General features: G+C 34.7%; 1 protein-coding gene across 6 annotated transcripts in view; it reads right to left on the reverse strand.

Moving 5' to 3' along the window:
* LOC100918706 (phospholipid-transporting ATPase FetA-like) overlaps window positions 1-20,763 on the reverse strand; it is a 148,011-nt gene that overhangs the window by 108,109 nt on the left and 19,139 nt on the right. For 5 of the 6 annotated variants that reach the window (XM_031945384.1, XM_031945382.1, XM_031945379.1 and 2 more), the window contains exons 3-4: window positions 14,390-14,446; window positions 4,617-4,675 (exon numbers count right to left, since the gene is read on the reverse strand). In XM_031945384.1, the coding sequence (XP_031801244.1) occupies window positions 4,617-4,675; window positions 14,390-14,446 (116 nt within the window). The remainder of the gene's footprint in view (window positions 1-4,616; window positions 4,676-14,389; window positions 14,447-20,763) is intronic. The other variant, XM_031945381.1, reaches the window with a different exon arrangement.

A 20,763-nucleotide genomic window follows, 5' to 3' on the forward strand; every position in this document is an offset into this window, starting at 1 on the left:
ACTTAACATTTACTGGTCATCCTGCCATCTGGGGGAGGGAGTGGGGGGTAAGAGGTGAAAAATTGGAACAAGAGGTTTGGCAATTGTTAATGCTGTAAAGTTACCCATGCATATATCTTGTAAATAAAAGGCTATTAAAAAAAAAAAAATGATCAGGAAGAATAGCATGAAGAGAGAAAATTTGGAACTCATTTTTTAACGAGTTTTAAATATTTTTTACATGTCATTAGGATATGTTTAATGAAACAAATAAAAATAATTACTTAAAAATTCCTAAATCTAAAAAAAAAAAACAAAAAATAAAAAAAATAAAATAACTTTTTAATTGGTTTGTACATAAATGACTGTAAATTACATGAGATTCCTATCCATTTTGGGGATAGGCTATGTTATGTTTATCTGGCTATCACTTATGAAGATTGTGAAATTGCTAATTAAGTAGGGATTATTGTCATAATTGTGAAATCTAAAATTTGAACAAAAAATGAGAACTGACATATTGAAAGAGAAAGAGAAATGACAGAGAATTAGGGCACAGGGAAAACAGACTTCAGCCTCTACTCTGTGAACTTAACTTGTTGGGTTTGGAAAAAGCATGGGTATGAATGTAGAGTTCTGTCATAGCAGATGTCTTATCTGGGGAAGAAGTAGGAGGACAACTTTAGTCTCTGCTCAAGGTGGGATCCTTCTGACTCAGTTTCACAGTCAGTCCTGTTTGTTTCCCATCTGGTTTTTGTTTGGGATTTTTAGTATCTAAAATTTAGGATTGAAAACTGTATACTAGTTATTTGCATGAAAACAAAGTCATTTTTGATGCCATATTAAAGATTCAACTGCTTAGCAATGTAAGAAACTTTTTTTTTTTTTTTTATTTAATACTTTATTTGGATATATACATAGTAACTTTACAGCATTAACATGCCAAACCTCTTGTTCAATTTTTCACCTCACCCCCTCCCTAAATGCAGGATACCAGCAGATGTTAAATACATTAAAATATACTTAGATATATATAGTATACATGACCAAAACATTATTTTGCTGTACAAAAGAATCAGACCTGAATTATTGTACAATTAGCTTGTGAAGAAATCAAAAATGCAGGTGGGCATAAATATAGGATTGAGAATTCAATGTAATGGTTTTTAGTCATCTCCCAGAGTTCTTTTCTCATTGTTTAGCAAGTTCAGTTCATTACTGCTCCATTAGTTGGTTGATCTCGTTGCTAGGATGGCCTGATCCATCAGAACTGGTCATCATCTAATTGTTGTTAAGTATATAATGATCTCTTCTCTGCTCATTCTCACTCAGCAGTCGTGTAAGTCTCTAGCCTTTAAATCATCTGTTGGTCATTTCTTACAGAACAGTAATATTCCATAATAATGTAAGAAACTTTTAAGAGTTTTGTTATAACTGCAAGTTCTACCAAGGTCTCCATCTGTCTTCAGCAAATTATTCAATATTTATTTAAATGCTTAATGGTCTCCTTTTTTTTAATGAATATAACAAATATAATCTATAGCTTTCTTTAAGTACCTATAGTAGAATTTTAATTTGATATCCCTGCACTAGTTTTGACTGTGTCTTGCAGGCACATTTGATAGGTTATGCACAATTGTTTTAAGATGTTTTTTGTTTTTATATATACCTGAAGCTTCTGATTGGTGAAACTTGCTATTAAAATGAAATCTCTCAGGAATGTAACTAATATTGCTTTGAGTTTCGAATTTGGATATGATTGCCTGATGGATCATTAAGTCAGTAACCCATCATTTGGGAGGAATATCTTCCTGAATTGTTATCAAAGGTGGATAGCTTATCTGGGTAAGAACTGAGAGAACAACCTTAGTCTCTGCTCAAGGTGGGATCCTTCTGATTCAGTTTCCCAGTTCTGTTTCTTTGTTTTCTACCTGATTATTCCTGAATCTAGCTACGAGGTAAAATTGTTATTACATAATTGCTTGTCAAACAGAGCTAAAGATGCTTTATCTTGTCATGTATGTGCTCTCAGGCTGAGGCCTTGAAGGATCAGATTTGGCACTATTATAATCATATCTCTGCTTTTTCCTCTTATAACAAATTTCTGTAATCAGACTGAGTGGTCAGTAGAAGCCTTGAGCACAAAAAAGTATGTAGCTATCTTGATCTGCAGCTCAGCCCTGGAGGCTTCTATGGCTGTTACCATAACCCTTAACTTTCTGCTTGCATGAGTTTCTTTGTCTAAAGGCCCATTTTGCCTATCAGTCTGTTAAGTATTTGGTCTCCCTCTCACCTGCCTTTTGCTTCCTACTAGAGGAAGCAGATCTTGAAAATTAAACTGACTTCTCTCCTATCTTAGCCCTACCTAAAGCCTTTCACTCTACATATTGATAAAAGGTGGGGCCAGTTCCTGGATCCCAGATTCCTTGCTTACTTCTCAAAGAAACTTGGTATCTTTGGGGTGACCCACCCAAGGCCTTAGAGCAGTGGCTTCCACAGCCCTTCTAATTGAGGAAGCTCCTAAGCTCATCCTGGGCCAATTGTTGGCGATTCTGGCTCCCTACCAGGTTTGGAGCATTTTTGCCTATATCAGAGCTTTAGAATTGTGGAAAGAAATGAAAGTAAATATCTATAATGACTTCATATAAGTTTTTCATGTTTTGCAGGCTCATGGGGGTTATATGGAAAGAAAAGGGATTTTTGACAGCCAAACATTCCCCCATTAAGTATGAGGGAAACAGTTACCACAAACTGGATCTAGAGAGATTTCTGTTATGTTCCGTAAAGGAAGGGGATTCACTTTAGGCCAAGGGAAATGGGCAGCTGAATCTGTAAGCCTATGTGCTGCCTGTTTGTTTCTGACCATGGCATCTTTAATTCCCCAACTCCTGACTCCTTCATTCCCTTATCTAGTTCCCAGGGCAAGTAAATTCTGAAAGCACTATTAAACCTCCCTCTCCTGAAACTTATCTGGAGCAAGGTACATATTTGGGGAGGACTGGGAGATAAGATTTTACATATGTGGCCCTTGCAGGGGCTTCAAGCTGCTTTTGGTTTTGTTAATGCCTGTACTAATTAGGTAAAAGTCTGTCCTTATAAGACTGAAAAGTCCCTAAAGTTTATACAAAAGCACACTTAAGGCCACAAAGTTTCACCCATTGCCCCATCTCCTTTGAGGAAATAAAAGCAGGGATTTGGGGAAAACATTCTTTAGTATTTATCCAGGAAAAGCTGTTTGGATGAGAGGCATTCATGATACTTCATCTCCCCTGCAGCCTTCCTGGGGTTCCTGGTGACTGTCCCTAGTAATCTCCATATTAATTTCACTTTGGTTTATTCTTTTTCTTTTGCTCATATTTAGTCCCTGCATTTTTAATATACTTGTGAGAGTTTTTCTTCCAGACTGTAAGCCATGAAATTCCAACTACTTGGTCACACTAAAATCATCTGGGACCTGATCCTGACACTCAGCTTTGATACTACTGATGCTGGCCTACAAAGTCACTTGTCTGATGCTGCCTACAAAGTCACTTGTCTCCCCTCTTTAGTGTGGACCGCACTGGGCAGGGCCAGTGTCATGCTCCTTGTCAGCCTGAAGCAGTTTCAGAAGATGAGACCTTTGTCCCTTTGTCCCAATGAGTCTGGGTCCGGACTGCTTGACGTGGGAAGGATATGACAATGGCCCTGAGACCCCCGGGCTCCGACAGTGCTGTAGTGCTATGGCCGCCAGAAGCCAGTCTGTTGGTCTGTGATAATAGGGTTTCCAAGACAAATGGTGGAAGTTGGTGGAAGTGGGGTCTCTAATTCCTGCTCATTGTTTTAAGCAGCAATGTCCTGTTACCTGCTTGCTTATATACTTAGTCATATAATAGTTCAAGATTTCTTAGCTAAAATGGTCTCAGTAAAAGCTTCCACTGATGTGCAGATGTTGGTTCTGAATGGTAGAGGGTGGGTTACAGTTAGAACTGAAGAGGAACCAGCCTGAAGGCCTAGATAATGAGGAAGTCCTAGTGGAAGGAATATATCAGGATTGGCATAAGAAATCTTCAAATGTATGAAAAAGAAGAAGCACTGAGTAAGAATAGCTGAAGGTTTCTCAAAAAGTCTGAGAGGGAGTGGGTCAGACCCTAGGCCTAAAGTCACATGATCCCTATTCTCAGGGGTCTGTAGGGCACAGAAGATCAGACCCTCAGTCTAACCTTCAGGAAGTTATGTGACCCATAGGAATCAGACAGCATTGCTGACCATTGGTCAATGGTTAATTCCTTTTCAGTCCATCCAATGAACCCAAGTCTTTTGCAATTTAATCAATTCACCATTTTCAGTGCTCAGCTGGCATGTCTGGACCTCTCCTTGCAAGGACGAAATAAATGCTTTCTGTTTGTATCTGAAATGCTTCTGAGTAGTCAATTTGGGTGAGAGGATCTAGCACTCACCCCACACAGAAGGAACAGTTTCATTTGTTTTTGTATCTCCATGCCTATCATGGTGCCTGGAAAATAATAATAATGCTTGTTGATAGATGGATCAATGGTTCCTAATATCTTGAAGGACCCAGTCACCCACATAAACAGTCCTACAGGCTAATGTAGGACTTTCAACAATCACTTAAAATTGCCATAAAGCAGTGTGCTTACCACATATTCAAATTTTTCATTAAATTCTTTGTTGTTTGCTTGCAAATGTCTCTCTTGTTCTGTAAAGGAGAAAAAAAATGGATAAACAGAATATTCATCTTTAGAAGCAGCCATAGGCTAATAGGTTCTTTATCTCTAACAAAAGATCCTCAGGTACAAATATGATTTTTCTCTCTCTTAACTTCTCAATATCAAGAGTTAGTCAAATCATCTAGTACACAAATTACCAAATAAGAAAGCCAAAACTTCCAAGTGTTCATGTCTTTACAATGAGGAAGATGGTAAAGTCAAAAAAGCTGAAGTTTCCTAAGGGATTCTTCTACTTACTTAACTCTCTCACATCCCATCTCACAGAATTTTTATAGAACAGATTGACTTTTTGGATTTGGGATTTCTGTACCTTCACATAGCAAAATTTCTAAGGCTGTTAATTTTCCAAAAGTTTATGGTAAGCCCAACTTTTATGAACTTATCAGGACACAGACCTGGCAATTACCTCTGCTGCCTCAGCAGTCACAGCTACTGAAGATTAATAAAGTTCTTCCCTACCAAAGTTTTCGGTGTTATCAAATGGTTTAAGATCAAAAATAGATATAACTTTAACAATGAAAATAACATTAAACCTGCATTATCACCTGCTTTGCTTTATACCCTAACCTAACTGGGGAGTTCTATTTGACCTACAGCTAAACCATTTATATGTATTATCTCCTCCTATTAGAATATAAATTTCTTAAGGGAAGGGAGAGTTTTTCTTTTCTATTTTTATCCTCAACTTTTCACATAGTGCTTGACACATAGTAATTTTCATTCATTCCTTCACAAAGAGCTCACAAAAAAATCTATTATTTATATACATGCCACCAACTATGCCCAAAGGATTTTCAAATTGCATGTATCCTTTGATCCAATATGCATCTACTGGATTTATATCCCAAAGAGATCTTAAAGGAGGAAAAAGAACCCATATGTGTAAAAATGTTTGTGGCAGCTCTTTTTGTAGTGGCAAGAAACTGGAAGCAGAGTGGATGCCCATCAATTGGAAAATGGCTGAATAAATTGTGGTATATGAATGTTATAGAATATTATTGTTCTGTAAGAAACGACCAGCAGGATTCTTTTTGTACAGCAAAATAATGGTTTGGTCATGTATACTTATTGTGTATCTAATTTATATTTTAATATATTTAACATCTACTGGTCATCCTGCCATCTGGGGGAGGGGATGGAGGGGGGGTAAGAGGTGAAAAATTGGAACAAGAGGTTTGGCAATTGTTAATGCTGTAAAGTTACCCATACATATAACCTGTAAATAAAAGGCTATTAAATAAAAAAAAGAAAGGAAAAAAAAGGGAAAAAAAAAAAGAAATGACCAGCAGGATGATTTTAGAGAAGCCTGGAGAGACTTACATGAACTGATGCTTAAGTGAAATGAGCAGAACCAAGAGAATGTTATACCCAGCAACAAGATTATGTGATGATCAACTGTAAGGGACTTGCCTCTTTTCAACAATGAGGTGATTTAAAGACATTTACAATAGACTTGTGATGGAAAGAGCCAGAGAGAGAGCTATGGAGGCTGACTATGGATCACCTTATTTTTGTTATTTGTTTTTTTTTTTTCTTTTTTTCATCTTTGATCTGGTTTTTCTTGCACAGCATGATGAATACAGAATATAGGAGAACTGCACATGAACACAAGGGAGGAAGGGAGAAAAAGTTAAAACACAAGGTTTTGCAAACGTGAATGTTGAAAACTATCTTTCAACTCTGAAATAGCATTACAAACCTCTCAGACTGGCTAAGGTGACCGGAAAAGGATAATGATAAATGTTGAAGGGGATGTGGGAAAACTGGAAAACCAATGCATTGCTGGTGGAGTTATGAATTGATCCAAACATTCTGGAGAACAATATGGAACTATGTCCAAAGGGCTACCAAACTGCATATCCTTTTGTCCAGCAATGTCTCTATTGGGCCTGTTTCCCAAAAAAGATTATAAAAAAGGGAAAAGGTCCTACATGTGCAAAAATGTTTGTAGCAGCTCTTTTTGTGGTGTCAAGGAACTGGAAACTGAGTGGATGCTCATTATCCAGTCTAATCCAATCACTTATTATTTATATAAATGCCACCAACAATGCCCAAAGGATTTTTAAACTGCATATATGCTTTGATCCAATGGTGTATATAGTGCTCATTAGTTGGAGAATGGCTGAATAAATTATGGTGTATGAATGTTATGGACTATTATTGCTATATTAGAAATGATCAGCAGGACGATTTCAGAGAGGCCTAGAGAGACTTACATGAACCGATGCTGAGTGAAGTGAATAGAGCCAAAAAAAATATTGTATGCAACAAGAAGATTATATGATGATCCATTCTGATAGACATGGCTCTTTTCAACAGTGAGGTGATTCAGGCAGGTTCCAATGGTTTTATGATGGAGAGAACCATCTGCACCCAGTGGGGGATCTGGGAGGAATTGAGTGTGGATCAAAACATACTATTTTCACTTTTTGTTTTTATTTGCTTGCATTTTGTTTTCTTTCTCATTTTTTTCCTTTTTGATCTGATTTTTGTATAACATAATTGTGGAAATATGTATAGAAGAACTGCATATGTTTAACATATATTGGATTACTTGCCATCTATGGGAGGGGGTGGAGGGAAGAGAAAGAAAAAATTTTGGAACACAAAGTTTTGCAAGGGTGAATGTTGAAAACTATCTATGCATACATATGTTTTGAAAATAAAAAGCTTTATAAAAATATTCAGAAAAAGAAAACTATTGCTGCATGTAAACTGTAAGCTGCTTGAGAACAGGATCATATAATCACAGAACAAGAGAGTTTATGTGTGAAGAAGGGACCTGTGGGCCATCTAATTCAACCCACATCCAAAAGGAATGCCCACAAGTGATTTCTGCTTAGGGATCTCCAAGGTGGGAGAATATACTACCTCTTGAGATCATCTGTCCCACTTCTGAACAGTTCAAATTAAGAAGTTTTTCCTAACTTCTAGACTAAATTTGTCTCTTCACAACTTTCACACCTGTTGCTTCTTGTTTTGCTCTCTATGGAAAAAAAAAAAAAAGTCTAATCCTTTCTCCATATGACAGCTCAGATACTTGAAGAAAACTACCATGTTCCCTCTCAATCTTTTCTCTATCCCCTTCAGATTTTTGTAACAGTACTCTTTCCTTGTTCTTTGCCTCCTCCTATCACCGCTATTTATCCCTCTGCCATGCCTGATTATCACACCAAGGGCCTTTTCTCTGTACTTTCTTAGTCTCATTTAGTCTATGGTGCCTGCAATACTCTCCCTTCTAACCACCACCACTTAGAATTTTGGCCTTCTCAGAAGCCTCAGCTCAAGTAATCCTTTCTGTATCTGGCATTTCCTAGTTCCCCCAATACCAGCAGCAACCTCTCTAAGATTACTATCTATCTAGCTAGCATTATTACTATCTAGCATGACTTTTTAATATATATTGTTCTAGAAACTAGAGGTTGAAAGGACATTGTACCAGAAAAAGGGTAAAGTGGGGGTACTACATCTCACGAAGAGGCAAAGGAAACCTATTATATCTGAGAGAAAGAATGGAGGGGAATGAATATAGTTGGTATTTTACTGCCATCAGAATTGGCTTTAAGAGAAAAATTTTAGACATATTCAATTTATGGTGAAACTTCTCCCACCTCATTGAAAAGTGAGAAGGGAAAAGTGAAAAGGGAAGGAATAAGTTAAGCAGAAGGGAATATGGAAACTGTGAGAAAAAGGAGTAAGATAGGGGGAGGAACTCTAAGGTGGGGAGAGGCATACTAAAAAGGGAGGGCTGTGAGAAGCAAGTGGTGCTTACAAGTTTAATACCGGAAGGGGGGGAAGGGGGAAAGAAGGGAGAAAAGCATAAACAGGAGTTAACAAGATGGCAAGTAATACAGAATTGGTAATTTTAACCATAAATGTGAATGGGGTAAACCCCAAAAGAGGAAGTTGCAGAAGGATTAAAACCGAATCCTACAAATGTTGTAAGGAAACACATAGCAGGGAGATATTGAGGTAAAGGTAAAAGGTTGGAGCAGAACATATGCTTCAGGTAAAGAAAAAAAGCAGGGGTAGCCATCCTGATCTCAGATAAAACAAAAGCAAAAAATTGATCTAATTAAAGGAATAAGGTAGGGCACTAAACCAAAGGGTAAGATAAGAAGAATATCAATATTAAACATATGCACCAAGTAGTGTAGCATCTAAATTCTAAAAAGAAATTAAGAGACAAGAATAGACAGCAAAACTATAATAGTGGAATCCTCAACCTTGCACCTCAAATTAGATAAATCAAACACAAAAAAATAAGAAAGAAGTCAAAGAGGTAAATAGAAATAGAAAAGTTAGATATGATGGGACCCCTGAGAAAACAAATGGAGACTGAAAGGAATACACTTTATTTTAGCAGTTCATGGAACCATACAAATTGACCATATTAGGGACATAAAAACCTCAAACTCAAATGCAGTAAAGAAATAGTAAATGCATCCTTTTCAGATCACAATGCAAATGAAAATTACATTCAACAAACAGCCAGGGAAAGTGGACCAAAAAATTAATTGAAACTAAATAACCTATAAAGAATGATTGGGTGAAAACAAACATAGACATAATTAAAACTTCACCCAAGAAAAATGACAATAATGAGACATCATACCAAATGTTGGATGCAGCCAAAGGGTAATAAGGGGAAATTTTACATCCTAGAGGCCACTTGCATAAAATAGATAAAGAGAAGGCGTGAATTTTTGCAAACTAAAAAATGCTAGAAAAGGAACAAATTAAAACCTGTCAAACACTAAACTTGAATTCTAAAATAAAAGGAGAGACAAAAAATTGAAAGTAAAAAAACCTATTAATTAATTAATAAATTAAGAGTTGGTTTATGAAAACCAAAAAATAGAAAACCCCTTAGTAAATCTGATTTAAAAAAAGGAAAGAGGAAAACAAATTGTTAGTCTTAAAATGAAAAAGGGAGAACTGCCACAACAAAGGAAATTAGAGTAATTAGAATTATTTTGCCCAACTTTATACCAATAAATTTGACAAATTAAATGAAATGAAAGAATATTCAAAAATATAGCTTGCCCAGATTAAAGAGGAAGAAATATCCAAAAGTCCCATCTTAGAAAAGAAATAGAAAAGTATTAACCAATCCCTAAGAAAAAATCCCCAGGACCAGATGGATTTAATGTGAATTCACCAAACATTTAAAGAACAATTAACCCAATGCTATATAAACTATTTGGAAAAAATAGGGATTGAAGGAGTCCTACCAAACCCTTTTATGACACAGACATGGTATTATTTGAAACCAGGATGAAACAGAAAAAAAATTATTGACCAATCTCCCAATGAATATTGATGCTAAAATCTTAAATAAAAAGCAAAAAGAACAGAAAAATCATCCCCGGTAATAATCATGATCAAGTAGGATTTATACCAGGAAGCAGGATTTCAATATTAGGAAAATTATTAGATAATCGACTATACCAATAACCAAACTAACAAAAACCATATGATCCTCAATAGATGCAGAAAAGATTTGATAAAATCCAAATCCATTCCTAATAAAACACTTGAGAGTATAGGAATAAATGGACTTTTCAAAATATAGGAGAATATTTAAAACCATCAGTAAGCATCATATGCAATGGGGAAAAACTGGAACCTTTCCCAGTAAGATCTGGAATGAAGCAAGGTTGCCCACTATCACCATTATTATTCAATACTGTATTAGAAACGCTAGCCTCAGCAATAAGAGCCGAGGAAAGAGATTAAAGGAATTAGAGTAGACAATGAGGAAACCAAATTATCACTCTTTGCAGATGATATGATGGTATACTTAGAGAATCCCAGAGATTCTACTGAAAAGCTATTAGAAATAATTCATAACTTTAGCTAAGTTGCAGGATACAAAATAAATCCCCATAAAACCTCAGCATTTTTATATATCACCAACAAAATACAACAGCAAGAGATACAAAGAGAAATTCCATTCAGAATAACTGTCAACAGCATAAAATATTTAGGAATCTATTTACCAAAGTCAGGAATTATATGAGCAAAATTACAAAAATCTTTCCACACAAAGTCAGAATTAAATAATTGGAAAAATATTAAGTGCTCTTGGATAGGCCGAGTGAATATAATAAAGATGATAATACTCCCTAAACTAATCTATTTATTTAATGCTATACCAATCAGACTTCCAAGAAAATATTTTAATGATCTAGGAAAAATAACAACAAAATTCATATGGAATAATAAAAGGTCAAGAATCTCAAGGGAATTAATGAAAAAAAAATCAAATGAAGATGGCCTAGCTGTACCTGATCTAAAACTATATTATAAAGCAGCAGTCACCAAAACCATTTGGCATTAGCTAAGAAATAGATTAGTTGATCAGTGGAATAGGTTAGGTTCACAAGACAGAATAGTGAACTATAGCAATCTAGTGTTTGACAAACCCAAAGATCCTAACTTTTGGGATAAGAATTCATTATTTGACAAAACTGCTGGATAACTGAAATTAGTATATGGAGAATTAGGCATGGACCCACACTTAACACTGTATACCAAGATAAGAGCAAAATGGGTCCATGATTTAGGCATAAAGAACGAAATTATAAATAAATTAGAGGAACATAGGATAGTTTATCTCTCAGACTTGTGGAGGAGGAAGAAATTTGTGACTAAAGATGAACTAGAGACCATTACTGATCACAAAATAGAAAATTTTGATTACATCAAATTAAAAAGCCTTTATACAAACAAAACTAATGCAAACAAGATTAGAAGGGAAGCAACAAACTGGGAAAACATCTTCACAGTTAAAGGTTCTGATAAAGGCCTCATTTCCAAAATATATAGAGAATTCACACTAATTTACAAGAAATCAAGACATTCTCCAATTGATAAATGATTAAAGGATATGAACAGACAATTTTCAGATGATGAAATTGAAACTATTACCACTCATATGAAAGAGTGTTCCAAATCACTATTTATCAGAGAAATGCAAATTAAGACAACTCTGAGATACCACTACATACCTGTCAGATTGGCTAAGATGACAGGAAAAAATAATGATGAATGTTGGAGGGGATGCGGGAAAACTGGGACACTGATGCATTATTGGTGGAGTTGTGAATGAATCCAACCATTCTGGAGAGCAGTTTGGAACTATGCTCAAAAGTTATCAAACTGTGCATACCCTTTGATCCTGCAGTCCTACTATTGGACTTATACCCCAAAGAGATACTAAAGAAGGGAAAGGGATCTGTATGTGCCAAAATGTTTGTGGCAGCCCTGTTTGTAGTGGCTAGAAACTGGAAAATGAATGGATGCCCATGAATTGGAGAATGGTTGGGTAAATTGTGATATATGAATGTTATGGAATATTATTGTTCTGTAAGAAATGAGCAGCAGGATGAATACAGAGAGGTTTGGAGAGACTTACATGAACTGATGCTGAGTGAAATGAGCAGAATCAGGAGACCATTATATACCTCACCAAAGATACTGTATGAAGATGTATTCTGATGGAAGTGGATTTCTTTGACAAAGAGACTTAACTCAATTTCAGTTGATCAATGATGGGCAGAAGCAGCTACACCCAAAGAAAGAACACTCGGAAATGAATGTAAACTGTTTGCATTTTTGCTTTTCTTCCTTTCTACCTTTTGAATCCAATTCTCCCTGTGCAACAAGAGAACTGTTCGGTTCTGCACACATATATAATATCTAGGATATACTGCGAAATATTTAATATATATAGGACTGCTTGCCATCTAGGGGAGGGGGAAGGAGAGAGGGGAAAATCGGAACAGAAATGAGTGCAAGGGATAATGTTGTAAAAAATTACCCTGGCATGGGTTCTGTCAATAAAAAGTTATTATAATAAAAAAAAAGAGCCATTTCCCAATTGATAAATAGTCAAAGAAAATGAAAAGGCAGCTTCAGAGAAAGAAATAAAACCTATTTATAGTCACATAAAAAATGCTTTAAATCATTATTGATTAAAGAAATGAAAATTTTAAAAAATTCTGAATTACCATTTCATACCTATCAGAAATGATAAAATGCTAGATGGGATGAGGGAAAATAGTTAAACTAATGAATTGTAGATGGAATTGTGAACTGATCCAACTATTCTGAAGAACAATTTGAAACTATACTCAAAAGGTTATAAAACTACATATACTTTTTGACCACACAATATCACTATTAGTTCTGCATTCCAAAGAAATCAAAGAAAAAAGTAAAGAACTTGTATGCACAAAAATATTTATAGCAGCTCTTTTCTCAGGGCAAAGAATTAGAAATTATGGGGATCCTCAACAATTGGGTAATGGCTGAATAATTTGTAACGTGATTATGATGGAATACTATTGTGCTCTAAGAAATTATGAAAGGGATGGTTTCAGAAAAATATGGGAAAACCTACATGAACTGAAACAAGTGAAATGAGCAGAATCAAGTCACTGTATACAGTAATACTGTAATGATGATCAACTTTGAAAAACAACGAAATATATGTTTTTCCTGCTGAAAGATTATACTCAGTTTTATCTCTCTCCTCTGATTCCAATCTAGTTCTTCTAAAGTCAAAGGCAGAATTATTAGTGTTTCAATAAATTTATGCAAAATTAGTTCCGTTATTTTTTTCTTGTCTATGAAATTCTAAGTAATACTGTAATAAAGGAAAAATCTCCAAAATAGAAAAATTTTTTAAATATACTTAACAAACTATTACATGTGCCCACATTGTGACAAAGTGGTTTTTTTTGGAATTCTGTTCTTTTATTGTTCTTTTCCTCTTCTTTCCCCGCTTCCTTTCCTTCGTCCTCAGATTAACAAAACTATTTATACAAATATAGTTTACCTGGGACAAAAATAATTTAAGAAAAATGCATAGGCTTTGCCCTCAGGGAGACTTAGCTGCTAATGACAATTCAAGATAATAGATTACTCAAGGCCCTGGACAGACTTGAGTTGATAGAAGTGGTCAGGATAATGGGTTACTAAAAACAAATACTATATGTTAATTTCCAATGAAATATTGTATTGCCAAATCAAGGGGAAGCAAATTTATTGGGTTAAAGAAGGAAAGTAGCAGTATGGGGGATCCTCAGAGGAGATGGAATATCATCAATATGTCTGTTTTACACATCAACTTCTAGAAAAGGGGACATTCTTTATCTAGGAACCTAAGATAGTACTTAGGAAAGGCTCTACACATGCCTCTTGGAAGGAGGCATTCTAATATCAAGGAACTAAATCTAAAGATTATTAAGTGCTATATTATTATGTACACCATTCTAATAAAAGGACAGTAATTCTAATTATCTAATACTTCTACCTAATATAACAAAAGCTGTCCAATTCTGGCACTAAAAAATCCTTTTTGAAGACTTATAAAAATAAAGCTCTAAAACTTCCTGGGTTGAATAAGGAAAAAAGCCTTTATGCTCTCCCAGCAAAATCTGAAAAATATATGGTCCTTTCCCCATTAGAAAATTGTTATTATGTAACTGTTCATCAAGGCTTCAAGCCTTAAACACATACAACTTGACTTACCATAAAATAAATACATGTGTACTACAATTCTTAATGATTAAGTTTTTTTTTAAAGTAACATTAAATAATGTCCCTCATTTTCTTTTCCCCATTCACCACCCCACTCCCTCACCTCAGATACTGTACTTTTTATAGCTGCCTACCTTTCCTAGCCCTAGTTAGGGCTCTAGTGTTAGGTCCACTTTCATCATCTTCAAATACTTGGGAGGAATAATTATAAATCATAGAAAAGTTTAGAAAGAAAAATATATTAAGTAGGTTATTTTTTGCTTGTCATGCTGTCATAGTAATAATAACAGTAAAACATATTTTAAGCAGAATAAAGTGACCTCCTGCCTAAAATTTGACCTCCCAAATGCATATAATCTTCAAAAAAGAATGCCCTATACAAATTAATAGTAAGTTATCTTGTCTAATAAATATCCCATTATAATTTAACTAATTAGCTTGTAAATCAATCTCTTGTGAGTCTTGTGTAAAGTGATTTCAAAGAGACTTATTACACTTGTTTAAATTGATCAAATACAATTTCTGATCAGAAAAAAAAGAGAACAGAATTTGATGATAAGGTAAAATAATCCTTAAAATTCAGTGTGGGCATCTATCCATATAATCTTACCATCTCTTATTGAAAATATCTCCCCCTACCTTCAATCCTTTCCCTGAGCTACAGCAAAACTGCCAAATTAAAGGAAATTTTTTGGAAAACAGAATTAATGCCTTCATTTCTTCTCCCTCTCCCATCAACAAATAATCACATACTTGGAGAGATATACATTTGAAGCATATTAAACTCAACAGGGAAATAAATAGAAACAGGAAGGGCAATTAGTTAATAGCATTTGTTAAGTGCCTACAGTATGCCAGATACAGAAAATGCAAAGGGGAAAGGACAGTTCTTGCTCTCGAGTTCACAGTCCAATGGAGAGATAACATGCAAACAATTACATACAAACAAGATATATATATAGGATAAATTGAAGATAATTAATAGAGGGAAAGCTCTAGCATTGTGGGGACATCGGGAAATTGCGCAAAGCAAAAACCCTCTTTGGACATATTTGGAATAAATAAATAAATGCATGAATGAATATCATTCTGCATTTTGAGGTTATCACCTTTCTAGAAAATTTAGGATAATATATTTCATCTTTGGGCTTTGGAATTGTGTTTTACAAATCAAAATTGATAAGAATGCTAAAGTATTTCAAATTTGTTTTTCTTTAAATTGTTGTTATTAAGTATATAAGTTGTTTCCCTAATTCTATTAATTTTATTCTGCACCAGTTCATATGGGTTTTACCATTTTCCTCTGAAGCTAATCACTTTATTATTATTGTACTTTATTGGAGCAAAAACATTCTAATAATTGGAGAGAGTATTTAAATTGTTCCTTAGTCTTATTTTCCTAGGTCATATAACTATAACTTCTTTAGTTTTTTCACTTAAACTCATCAATTTTGGTAGCCCTTTTCTAACAGATGTCCATTAATCCTTTCACAGGTCCCTTAGATAGGAAGCCAAAATTTCATGTAATATACAAAAAGAATCTTACCAATTCAGAAGAATTTATACTTTCTCATTCTTGAATATTATAATACTACTGCTATTATATCCCAGATCAAATTCAATTCTTCATTCCCCACACTGTTGATTTATGATCAGCCTGTGGTCATTTCTGGGATTTTTCTCTGTCATATTTCTACTTCATCTGCTCCTTTCATGCTTAATATGTATAGTCTGGTCCCTAAATATATCTACAAAGTATTTATCCAATTTCCAATGGTTGTTTGGAATTGTTTCTTCAGGTTTTAGCAACTTCACATAAGTTCTTGGACACATACAGAATTTTGAGATGCTCATTTGGGACCTATATCATATAAAAAAAAAAAACATACATGCCCTTAGGCCCAAGGTTTTACTTGGTGAGTTGCTAAAGGTACTTTATAATTCTAAAATCATCTGTGCATCCGGCTCAAAGCACTGTGATGCAGTGTTTAATTTTGAAAAGTAGTATAACAAGTTTCTGACTTTTAGACAAACAAAATGGGGGTTAAGGAGATTGGACACATACCACTTTATCTTGCATAGACCTCCTTGGCTGCCAATAGCTTTTGACAAGAGTCAGTCAATACTACTAGTAATCAACTGCATGTCAATTAAAATCAGCCCATGTGCCAAATTCTCTATCCTTGACCAGTTTTCTCTAGCTTCTGAGTAATAATGTTATGGATGGGTAAATACAAACAAATAACATAATGAATCTAGTGTTTCTTCTTTACCTATAGGGCTCTCCCATCTGAGATAGAAAGGAACTTTTATGACTATGTAGAGTTTAATAGAGTTTATTCATTATCTAGATGTTGGCAAGCTGACCAGCATTTGCTTAATCTTGACATTCTCTCAATACAATTACTTAGATTTAGCCCTTTTTGCAAGTTACTTATCCTTCCTAAGTCTCATTTTCTTCATCTATAAAAATAAGTGGACTGAACTATTTCTAAGATTCCTTCTATCTCTGAGATTCTATAATTATGATTTTCATGATAAGGACTCTCTAGTTTCTTTCAAGTCTATAAGTACCTTTCTATGTTTTCTGAGAAACTCAATTTTGCAACTGAAAAATCAAAGTCAAGATAAGACTGGGGGTGATAGGGTTGTGTACATTATATGTTATGTGTTAAAGACAGATGAAGGACCAGGGAAGGAGAAGATAAGGGGAAGGCAATTTGCTTCCCCATTATTTAAGCAAAAATATTAACCTGTAGCTTTTTCTATAATATGGGGATCTATTGGATGCTACCATTCTCAGAAAGATACTATCTTTGGGTATTTTGCTTTTATCCTAATCTCCCCACAAACTTACTGGGTTCTTTAAAGCTGAATCAAATATGAATATAAAGAAAATAAATTTCTTTTAAAGAATAAGAGTATATATAGAAATGAATTCTAGACAGGGCATTCTTGAGGAAATGCAAGTCTAAACTTGAAAAGCAAAATGTTCCTAAGACCAAACTTCAATTTTCTTCTTTTTTTAAATCCTTGGTAACGCTTTTTTTAATTAAAGCTTTTTTATTTACAAAACATATGCATGGGTAATTTTTTCTACATTGACCCTTACAAAACCTTTTGTTCCAAATTTTCCCCTTCTTCCTCCCATCTTTTCTCCTATCTGACAGGTATTCCAATACATGTTAAACATGTTAAAATATATGTTAAATCCAATATATGTATACATATTTGTAAAGTCATCTTGCTGAACAAGAAAAATCAGATCAAGAAGGGGGAAAAAACTGGGAAAGAAAATAAAATACAAGCAAATAACAACAGAGAGAGTAAGAAAGTTATTTTGTGGTACATACTGTTCCCATGGTCTCTCTCTGGGTGTAGATGGCTCTCTTCATTACTGAACAAGTGGAATTTTTCCAGATTTCTTGAAGCTAATTTTTCATGGTTAAATAATATTCCATTCTAATCAAGTACCATAATTGGTTTAGCTATTCCACAACAGATGACTACTCTCTTCATTTCCAATTTTTTATTACTACAAAAAATAAATACTACAAATTAACTGTACTTTATTCTTTCTTTGATCTTTTTGGGATATAGATCTAGTAGCACTATCACTTAGTTAAAAGGGTATGTACATTTTAGGGACTTCAGGGGCATAGTTCCAAAAGACTTTCCAGAATGACTAAAGCAATTCACAGTTCCATCAAATAGTGCATTAGTGTTTATTTTCCTTCTGCCTCTCCCAACAGTGGTCTTTTTTTCTCTTTTATCATCCTTACCAATATGATGGGTATAAGTTGAAATCTCAGTTGCTTTAATTGACATCTCTCTCATATCAATGATTTGGGGCTTTTATGAAAAAAAACAAAAAACAAACCAAAAAAACACAAATAAAAAACACACCCTAGAAACTAAAAGAATGCTTATCTTTTGGGAAACAGAAAAACAAATTATAGCAATTTCCCGATGTCCCCACAATGCTAGAGCTTTCCCTCTATTAATTATCTTCAATTTATCCTATATATATATCTTGTTTGTATGTAATTGTTTGCATGTTATCTCTCCATTGGACTGTGAACTCGAGAGCAAGAACTGTCCTTTCCCCTTTGCATTTTCAGTATCTGGCATACTGTAGGCACTTAACAAATGCTATTAACTAACTGCCCTTCCTGTTTCTATTTATTTCCCTGTTGAGTTTAATATGCTTCAAATGTATATCCTTTATGTATGTGTGTAAGGATGTTTTATGTTCTATTTTCCTTTGTCCAATTCAGGAGAAAGTAATGTTCATGGGATGCTCATTTTTCCCTCAGTTCTTCCTCCCTATTTGCATATTCTTCATCCTATGCATTCTTATAATATTATTATTATTATATCTTTTCTTCATAAGTCTCCTATTCTTTATATTTTCTCCTAGAGGAAAAGACCATCAAAAAAAAAAAATCCCAGATCTGTTTTACTTATGTTTTACTGTATGTTCTCTGAATACACTGGGGCTGTTTTCCTCTCCCTCATTAGCATGAAAACAATTTATTCTAACAAGGCTTTCAAACTGATCAAATGTCTGTACTTTTTTTATGCCCCTCTTGTTCTACCTTTGCATTTTAAAGTATCTACTCGGTTATGGCCTTGTCATCAGGAAAGTTGGAATTTCATTTAATTCATTAAAGATTCATTTCTCCACATTGGATTATATTGAGGTTTTGTCACATAGGATTGAAGAGGGAACCCCAAAACTGAAAATCCTTAAAGGAGAAAACCTCCTTCGACTCTGCCTCAGTGAGGGGACTCCACCCCAACACAAACAGTTTCATCTTTGTTATATGGGTAGGGTCGGCTCAGTCCCCAAACCCACTGAATTCAATTCAAATTCTAGCCCTAACTGAAACCCAGCCAGGAGCCAACCTGGGACTCCACCCATGAGTTCCCTTCAACTAGTAGCCAAAGCCCCCTATTATAAAAGAGCCAAACTAAAACCCTTTCTTTGCAGAGATTTCAAATATGCCTGCCATACCATGCTTGGCACCCCAAGGAGCTTCTGCCCACTGGAATACTGTTTCCAGTGCCCTCTTATCTTTACCCTCACCTATTTCCTTACTTCCAATCCCCATAATAAACCTCAATCTAGGTTTTTAGATTTGTAAATTCCTTTACAGAGAATTGCTTGTGCTGCTAGAAGGGAATCCTCAGAACTCCCTACCCTTGCACCGCCACTAGACCTTATTTAACTCCCTGACCACCAGAAAACCTCATTTCATTTGGGAATCCCAAATCTAAACCTCATTAGGATTATTCTTGGTTGTGGTTTATCTGCTGCCTTTTGGAATGCCACACTTCAAGTTCTCTTTTTCTTTATCATAAGCAGCTAAAAAGTCTTCTGTGATCCTGGTTGTGGCTCCCTACTACTTAAAAGTTTTTCTTTTTGGCTACTTACCTGGAAACTCTGATCTTAACTATGACATTCCTAAGAGTTTTCATTTTGAGGTTTCTTTACAGATGTAATAGTGAATTCTATTTCACTCTGTCCTCTTATTTGAAGAGAACTAGACAGTTTTTATTTATAATTTCTTGAAATATGGCATCTAATATGTTTTTTCTCATGATTTTCATGTAATTCTATGATTATTTTTCATCTTTCCTTGTTTTGTTTTTCAGGTCAATTGTTTGTATTTTCTTCTATTTTTTTTTTCCTTTGAATTTAAAAAATTTTTGCTTTGATATTTCTTGCTGTCTCATGGAGTCAATATTTTCTGTCTCTTTTATTCTGATTTTCACAGATTTTCAATTCATCTAAGATATTAATTGCTGCTACTATTTTTTCCTATTTAATCATTAATTTTTATATCTCACATTTCATCTCTTCCAAGTATTCTTATAGTAAGGAAATTTCTTTCTCTAAGGCCTACTTGGATTTTCGCATATTCTTTTCTTCTGAGATTCTACCTTGAGCTCTCATTCCAAAGTAATGCTTCATTGTGATCTGTATTTTCTTTTATTTACTCTCCTATCTTCAACTTCAGTTTCTGTACTGGTGGCTTACTGGTCAAACTGCATTCCTATACTCCTAGAGGGTGTGAGTAGGCCCTACTTGATTTTGCATTTGGTAGATAAGAGTAGGCTCTACCTTTTGGGGGAACTGTTTGGTCTTACATCTTGCTGTGGTCCATTTCTAAGCTACCTGAATGTTGAACAGAGCTAGGGTTGCCCAAATATTTGATTGTACAATCTGCCCCATTGTGGCTCTAGCTTGGTCTGTGTTAAATGCTGATCTGGCCTTGACTGCTGTTGTGGCACCACACTCTTTCACACTTCCTCTTCTACAGACCTGTTTTTCTCTGCTCCATGCTTCCTTTTATGCATTCCTGCAGTTGATAGAGTTTATAGATAATTTTTTGGTTTTCCTTTTATTATTGTTACTTCTAATGCTTTTTAGCACTTTACTGGAGTGTTTTGTGATCCTAATATACCACCATTTTCCTACAATTCTTTAGGCTTATTCTTTAAG

Source organism: Sarcophilus harrisii, chromosome 1 (assembly GCF_902635505.1).
Source record: "Sarcophilus harrisii chromosome 1, mSarHar1.11, whole genome shotgun sequence".
NCBI classification, from domain to species: domain Eukaryota; kingdom Metazoa; phylum Chordata; class Mammalia; order Dasyuromorphia; family Dasyuridae; genus Sarcophilus; species Sarcophilus harrisii.